The sequence below is a fragment of the Etheostoma spectabile genome, unplaced genomic scaffold (assembly GCF_008692095.1).
Source record: "Etheostoma spectabile isolate EspeVRDwgs_2016 unplaced genomic scaffold, UIUC_Espe_1.0 scaffold456, whole genome shotgun sequence".
Classification (NCBI taxonomy): domain Eukaryota; kingdom Metazoa; phylum Chordata; class Actinopteri; order Perciformes; family Percidae; genus Etheostoma; species Etheostoma spectabile.
This window is the reverse complement of record NW_022605612.1, coordinates 200576-208841: the sequence shown is the minus strand read 5'-3', so window position 1 is coordinate 208841 and position 8266 is coordinate 200576. Positions and strand designations below refer to the sequence as shown.

The window sequence follows — 8266 nt, the reverse complement described above, 5'->3', positions numbered from 1 at the left end:
ATATATATATATATATATATATATATTTATAGGTAACTCAGAGACAGTTGGCTTTAACATAAGGTGTTCTTTAATAACTTAATGCAGGTAAGGGGTAGTGGAACAAAAGTAACTTAAGATTCTTCCCCTCCGGGGTCTGTCACTCTTCAGGCGGGATTGTCCTTGGAGGGTTTAAAGCAGAGCAAGAGGTCAGTCTTTTTTCCAGCCAATATCCTTACTGAACAACAAACTCCTGCCGTGTTGCCTCTCTGGGCCTTTGTTCCCTACTCTCTTCTCTACATCTTTGGGCTGGCTCTCTTAATGGCTTCCCCTGATAATCTGATGGGCTGCAGGTGTGACCGGTGCCACGTGCCAAGTGGCTGCAGCACTTGCACAGACAGATAGACCCCTGTGCTTCATTGACTGGCCTGTTTCCCCTGGTTTGCTACTATATATATATATATATATATTTCCCCACCAACAAAACATTAAATCTAATCTCCACACATGCTGCACAAAATAATTACAAATGTGGTGTGGCGTATGTGTTTATTTTTCATATAAACAACAATACATTTAAAGTAAAAAAACTTTGTCTAGGGCTCCAGTGTTAGCAGACAGGTCTGGCTCTCCATGTGGCCGCATCATGAGTTGTGGCAAACTACTCTGGCAGTGATTGTCCTTTAGAGAATATAGAAAGACACCGACAATGAACAGTAACATTACCATTTCTCTGGCGTAAATATTTATTAACAATATCATTGATAACTCATTGTGTATGCGATGCCCATCAAAGAGATCAGTAATGTAATCCATGTTCACTTCTGCATCAAGCTATAGGCCTAACGTTACTCACCAGTCGGAGAGAAACTGAAACAATAGTTGACGCCGCAGGCAGAGGTGGTCTCATTGATCCATGTTTCCACTGTGTCAGCGTCTTAACTACAAAATAATATAACAAAAAAAACGCAGAGCCTGCATTAGCAAAATTTATTGGCTTTTACAAATTAGCATTTTGTTGGATAGGAAAATGTAAACATACGTGAGCTAATGTTAATACCCAAGATCGTCAGGGAAGCTAACATTAACGTTGGGCTAATATGACAAATACATAATTACAAAGAGGTTATAATAATATGAGGCAACACTCCAATGTGTCACCAAAACATCTCTCTGCAGCCACTGTGCTTAGTTGCTGCCATTATAAACTGAACTTAAGTGTCTGCATTAATGATACATATACTGTATATATGTACAAACGTGCCACTCCTACTCACAAGGGGGTTAATCTGTTTAAAACTGGTAGTAAACAACAGCCATGAAAGTCATTTAATCTTAACATCTTCCCTTCCACTTTTTTACCTGTTTGTTATCATACTAGTGATAGTTAGGCTTACCAAAAAGCTGAAATTAAAGCTAGACTGAACTTGTCAAACTGGCTTGGCAAAATTGCTAACATGCTAACTAATGCTACACTTTTTAATATATAAACTAGGATTTAGACCTTATAGACCTCTATTCAAGTAAAAGTCAAGCTATTGGCTGATTGCCTAGAAGAGACCATTTCCATGACAAATATTATTCAGTTTATTATTAATTTCAAAATACACCTATCAAATCAGGCTCAAGTTTTATTTATTGAAATTTTGGAACAAAAAAATGTAGTTGTAGTAGTCTCTTAATCTAGTGTGAATATGGTTGGCATCTTAATATTAAAAATGTAATATCTAAACATTAGGTGCATCTCACTTCCTGAACCGGAAGTTATTCTCTCCCTCCTTTGTAAAGGTCGTCTCAAAGCTCTTATATCCGCCCCAAGGAGCGAGGACCAAGCATTGAGGAGGGATCACTGAAGTGCAATAAGCGAGGATACACCAGAGCAGCCTTCTCGGAAGCCATGCAGCTGGAAGCGTTGCTAAATCCACCAATACTAAAGAATTCATGGGACGCTTCAGAGGAAAGAACGTATCATCCCTCTAAAACACATTTCTTCGTTTACTCTTTCCTCCCATGATTTCCTTGTGTCTCCCCCGTGCTTTCTCTGTGGGATGAACTAAGACTTGAGGAAGGGAGGCAAGTGGAGGAACTGGGGATGAAATTTAAGAGAACCCAGATGCACCAATTTGGACATGTGCTGCGTGTGTGTATTATGTGTATAATGTGGGGGTGGGTGGTAGGTCTGTGTGAAGCAAATGATTAACTACGACGATGGCGGACCTCATTATTTGCACCAGCAAGAGTTGGAAACGGCTTCAAATTCCCTCCAGTGGCATTTTATGTGGACAGATTGCCACTACAAACGTTTTTTAACCAGTCATTACGACAAAAAGAAGAAACACGCATAAGGGTATTTTACAACAACATGGAATGCAACACAAGTCTACAGAGCAGGACTTGATCGTACCATAAGGTCCCGTCTCTGTTTACAGCGTCAGTGGCCATGCTGTGACAAAGTGCAGCGAGCGAGTGTGCTCTGTCTCTTTAAGGCAATGACACACCAAGGCGACCTACGGCCGTTTGTGCAATGTGTCCCACAACGTCGTTAATTTGATTTAATGAAGTACACTTTCGTTCAACTTTACAATTTTGTCTCATATTTGTTATGAGACATGTGGCCTTAAATCCGGTTCGACAAACTGGTTGGTGCGTTTAAGAATGTGCAGATTAGTGGATTTGGTCCTTTTCGTGTTTGGCCAGGTTTTGTCTGGCGCTTAGATTTTGGGAGACGCAAATTATTTTTCAGCTAACCCCCAATTTCCACAGGATGCGAAGGTGTTTGTCGGGGTCCGAAGAGAATATAAGTGCTGCCACCTCAGGGCGAAGTGTTTGTGGAGTAGGCTGTAGTGGCAATTCCCATTTGGGTTGCGTCAGTTCTTTTTCCTTTTTTGGTAGTGTTGTTGCGACGTGGTTGGTGTCCATGGGAATTAGTGGGGTTACCTGCTTGCAGTTTTTAATACTTTGATGAAGTGACAAATTATAGGAACGATCACAGACACAGGTTTAAACCGCAGGGCTGTTTCACTTTGAAACATTCTTTTATACAACTGTAGTTCAGTTCTAATCAAATATCTTTGCAGTCGAACAAAAAATATATAAAGAAATATAAACAATTCCACATTTAAGTGGAAATACAGACGGAACTTCCAAAGACTAACTATTTATTATAAAGTTAGCCCCATTTTTCTCAAAAGTGTGTCTATCAGTGTGAGAGCCTTTTCCAGTGTTCTACCCTTTAATCAAGGGATAACCATATGCCCCAGCGGACACTCGGGCCACATCCAGCGTCCTCCTCTTCCAAAGCCAAGAGAAGTGAGCATGAGCATAGGAGACCGGATAGTCCCAAACATAGCATGCAATTAAACTACACACACCACAAGATGAAATCCATGTCAGTTAGCTACTGTTGAGTCATTATAGTTATGTATAGTTTTAAAGGTGTAAGTCTCACAGCGGGTCCAAAGCAAATGCGTAGGCTACACAGACATGCCACAAAAACATAATCAGCCTGCAATGCATTTAGTATTGTCTGTTGTGGAAGTCATGTCAAGCTGGAGATCTGAATCCGTGCAGTAGCACATTACACATCGATGTGCTGTTTTATTCCAGCTCCAGATTAAAGCGACAACCAGAGCAAGAGCAAGTCCTATGTGGCCGTTCCATTCTTCCTGCACCAGAGAGAGACATGATGGGGTGGGGACACATCCATCATCAGTCCACAGAGAAATACAAATTATTACCCTGTGGTCTGGCGTCTGTATATTTTACAGTTTTTTTTGTCCTTTGCCAATTACTTGCCTGAGTTTTACTGTACCATAAATCAAATATAATTTATTAGTTATTTAAGCATAAAGAACAGGCCTTTGTCTTTGGTTATCTTTCTATTTTCTATGTGTTTGCAACCCTAATAAATACACTTGCCTTGCCCATAACAGTAGTCCAGATTTTTAATTTATTTTTATTTAAACTTTTGTTCTCCAGCAGAATAACATTAAAACATATACAAACATGAATACATAATTAATACTAAATTAAGTGTAAATTCACATGTAAACTAACTTAACATTTAAAGTCTAGGGACCAAATAAGAAGTGTGGATCTTTTTACTGGGATTAAAACTCATGTAAACAATATTTATTTTGACTCACAGCCCACACACTAGGTTAAAACCAGCATACTAAACAATCACAGTTTAACCTGACAGTAGTTAGTCACAGGGTAAATCTACTCTGAATTACAAAAAGTATCAACACTTTTAGGCATGTCACATATCTGGCCAAACCCAATCTATGATTTCATAGAAAGTTGTTTGCCTTGACAGCTAATGCAAGACAAGGGTTGTGACATCATTGACTAGGGTGTGGCCAGATGTGCGACCTGCATGAAAGTTTCAACTGTGCAGATGCAGTTTTCTGCCCTGTGATTCAGTTTTAAATTATGTTCTAACTTGTGACACAATGGAGTAAAAATGTGACATTTTTAGCCACCTAGCTGGCTACAAATATGTGGTTAGGATTACATTTGTGTTCAATGTTGTCTGGGTGTAAATCCAACTCAAAATTTATTTGACAGTGTTCCAGCACAAAGTGAAAAAATAACAATATTAAAAAACACACACCCACGCCACAAAGTGACTTACAGTGAATTACGTATAGCACATCTCTCAATTTATGACACAAATGTAAAACAAGCCAGTTGGTTTATGTGCCAAGATGTTACAAGGCAGTCCGTTACATTAGATGTGGTTAAACATATTGTACATCCAGTTTCTGGTCAGTGTCAGCCTGGGCCATGACAGAGGCTGAGCACGGAGGTCAAATAACCTTAACGGCAGAGATTTTATTAGCTGCTGTGGCTATAAAGGAAGTCATTAGCTAAAGCTTCATTTCACTTTCCCCAGCCTCTGAGCTCAGCATACTGGCACAAAATGAGACTAGATGAAGCCTTGCTGTCCTCTTTATGGTGAATAAACACCTATACTTTCATTACATTTCCATCCTCACCACATTAGCTAGATTTGTAGCTTTATGAGAATATGCTATATACAAACTAGAATAGTAAAAATGCACTCGTTTTATTTTAAAGAAATAGTGTTACAGTGCTCCGCATGAGTATAGGAACCACTGCTTAAGTCGACTAAAAAAAAAAAAAAAAAAAAAAAATAAATAGTAAAACATCTTTTGGAAGTTGATCTTAATGCCTTAATTACCTTTTTTTGTGATTGAATAATGTAACATAAGTAAATAAATGTTCATCCGTATACTACAAGGGGCATAAGTATATACACCCCTCTGTTAATTCCCATAGAGGCAGGCCGATTTTTATCCAATCCAGTTATTTCATTCTTTGGAATAATAATAGCCCCATATAATCACATAGCCTTCACCAGAGATTGGCATGGTTTTATTTCAGTTAGCCTAATAGCTGGTTTGATTTAAACTGAGAGATTGTTTTATGGAAAATACCCTATGCCAATCTCTAGGTATGGTGAAGGATAAATGAGGATGTGGGGTTATTTTAATTCCAAAGGCCAAGGGAACTTTATCTGGATGCATAGTATCCTGGATCAATGATATAACTGGCCTTTAAAAATAGAAATCTGCCTGCTTCAATTAGAATTTAACATAGGGGTGTGTATATTTATGCCCCCTGTATTTTAAGGAAGAACATTTATTTATTTTCGATAAATTATTCATTCACCAAGAAAATTGGTGTCCTTAAAGGTTGGATTTATCCTCATTTTTTAATTAAGGTATTAAGATCAATTTCCAAAAGATGATTTTTTTTATTTCTCTTTTCATTCAACTTAAGCGTGGGTTCCTATACTCATGAACAGCACTGAATATAGAACCTTACAGTACTTTTCTACCCTTTACTATATATCCTGCTCTTTACCACAACATTCAACCTTCACTCTAGCTTCGCCTGACCCCAGCTTTCATCGGCCTGGGCCCAGTGAAACTCGTAGCCCTTGGACAGCACAAGGCTTTCCAGGTCCCTATCCTCAGCCTTCTCCTTCAGCCTTTGCTCCTCCAGTATAGAGACCAACATGTCTCGTTTCTCCACTGTCTTCATGATCTCTGACAGGATCTCCTGCTCTTCCTGCAGCTCAGAGGCACTCTTCTTTGTATCTGAAATGAGGTTGAAGAGAGTGCAGGAAGGTAGCAGCAAGACATTTATGTACTATTAGTTCTGACTATCAGATTGTGTTTGTGTCTGTTCATCCCTTACCTTCTATTGCCATCCTGTGTCGTAAATCCTGCTGCAGTTGGCTCTGTGTGTCCTCCAGTTCAAGCTCCTGAGCGCTAAGAAAGAGAGCAGAAAATGTGATGGGCTTTACAGGTAAGAAATAGGAATTGCAACAATGCTAACAATTACTGTTACCCTTTACAAGTCAATAATTAGCCATGTGTCTTTTGATGCAGTCACTTACAAAATCATGAGTTCAGACTCAAAGCGGGCCAATTTGTTCTTCTCCAGAACAAGTTTAAACCAGGACTGATAGAGCTGGGCCTCATCATCTGTCTGAGATGATTCTGGGAGGGCAAAAGTAAGGAAGCATAGAGGGAGGAAGAAGTGAGTGGGATCGGTGGGGATGAATGTAGCAGGGATGGGAGGGAAGACAGAAGCAGAAATTAAAGAAGAAAAATTATTCCAATTACAATCCTAAAAACACACAGGCCATCTGCTTTGTCGCAATTGTCACTGTCTATTGAGAGTACAAACATTAACGGTCAGTAGTATTGCAAGGCAGTGCTTTTTTTGGTCTGTAAAGTATGGGCACAGCAATTTAAAAAAAAGAATAAGGCTTCACAGTTAAATTCTATTGAGCTGTATTGTAGACTTAGATTAAACCAAGGTGTTATGGTTCAGAGTTCTGTCATTAAAAGTAGCTTTGGGATGTCTTGTTCAGGCTCAAAGACATTTTTTAAGGTACTGGTCTGTGTTGTGGAATACTGTTCAGCACCTGTTTCTCCTCTTATGATTTTTTCTATAGCCACTCCTCTCTCCTCCAGATTTCTCTGTTTCTCTGAAACCTCTTCCAGTTGTCTCTGGATAGCCTGGGAAATACACAAATAGAACATTATGTGACACACATAATCAATGGAAATGATTATTTGCCCATGGTTCGAGATATCTTTCTCTGAGATTTCTGCCTCCACCACAATAGCATGTAAGTGAAAAGGGGTTTGTAAGTGGTGGTGCTCACAAAAAACCTCTGCTGCAAAATCTCTCTCCAAAAAGTGTCCCCACCTTGAAAAGAACACACTGTCAACATTTTTTAAAGCCACCATATCTTTGGTAGAAACCAGTTACAATGGTACAAGTTTTAATTGCTGTGAACACCACACAATATTCCATCAATCTTCATTGTATTAGGGTCATAAAAAAAAATAATCAGAGAGACATATCTCAAAACCTGTACATAACACAAAACATTTGAGAGTTTAAAGAGGACATAGCATGAAAAACTCCCCTTTTCAGTACTTGTACACATACATTTGGGTATCCGGAGCATCTACCAACCCACAAATTGAAATAAGACAACCCGGTCTTAATTTTTTTATTAAAGCTATAGCGTAGTTTCTGTCGCCCCCATGAGGAATTTGAAGTAATGACAACAACAGTGTCGGCGTGTCCACATGACATGAGCCTTCCATGATTGCACATGCAGTTGCTAGTAGCCACAGAGAACATGTAGGAAGAAAACATGGACTCTTTAGAAGAGGTAATTATCTTCACTCAAGCTTCCGCATGGGAAAGTCACCGGACAACACAATCTTCTGAACATAGCCATACTGAGAAATACAGAGAGGTTTGTGTGGAGCTGATAGTCTTAATTAGCTTTGGAGCAACTCATTTGGCAACAGCTTGAATATGAAAAATATACGTGTTAAAGCTTTAATATTATCTTTATTTTTTTCAAAATACAAGATATTTTGCAAGATGTATTTACGTAAACCCAGCCAATCTTCTTAGGTAGAGTGACACCATTTTAGTGTGTATATTATTATGTTCAATTATAACTTTGAAGTAGGAGGAGCCACGGGTTAAGGAACCATGAGTGTTGTGAGTGATCAGCCTTGGCCCTAGAAATCCTCTTATCTTAACTGTTTACAAATCACAACTGGACCCTTGTACAAGGAAAAACTGAAAAAGAGCTGGCCTTCAACATTTGCCCACAAAAACTGAAAAGGACATCTCATCTCCCTAAAAGTCCTAAGAGTATATGGATGCAGCCTGGAGCGTCCCATGTCATCCGCGGTCCCGTGTCATGCGGAGTTGTGTC

At 39.1% G+C, this 8266-nt stretch overlaps 1 protein-coding gene across 7 annotated transcripts in view; it reads right to left on the bottom strand.

Moving 5' to 3' along the window:
- Positions 1-5272: 5272 nt before the first annotated feature.
- Positions 5273-8266, bottom strand: part of LOC116686714 (F-actin-monooxygenase MICAL2) — an 81144-nt gene continuing 78150 nt past the window's right edge. For all 7 annotated transcript variants that reach the window (XM_032511740.1, XM_032511738.1, XM_032511742.1 and 4 more), the window contains 4 exons: positions 6944-7037; positions 6410-6512; positions 6208-6281; positions 5273-6107 (listed from right to left, as the gene is read on the bottom strand). In XM_032511740.1, the coding sequence (XP_032367631.1) occupies positions 5887-6107; positions 6208-6281; positions 6410-6512; positions 6944-7037 (492 nt within the window). In that variant the 3' untranslated portion in view covers positions 5273-5886. The remainder of the gene's footprint in view (positions 6108-6207; positions 6282-6409; positions 6513-6943; positions 7038-8266) is intronic.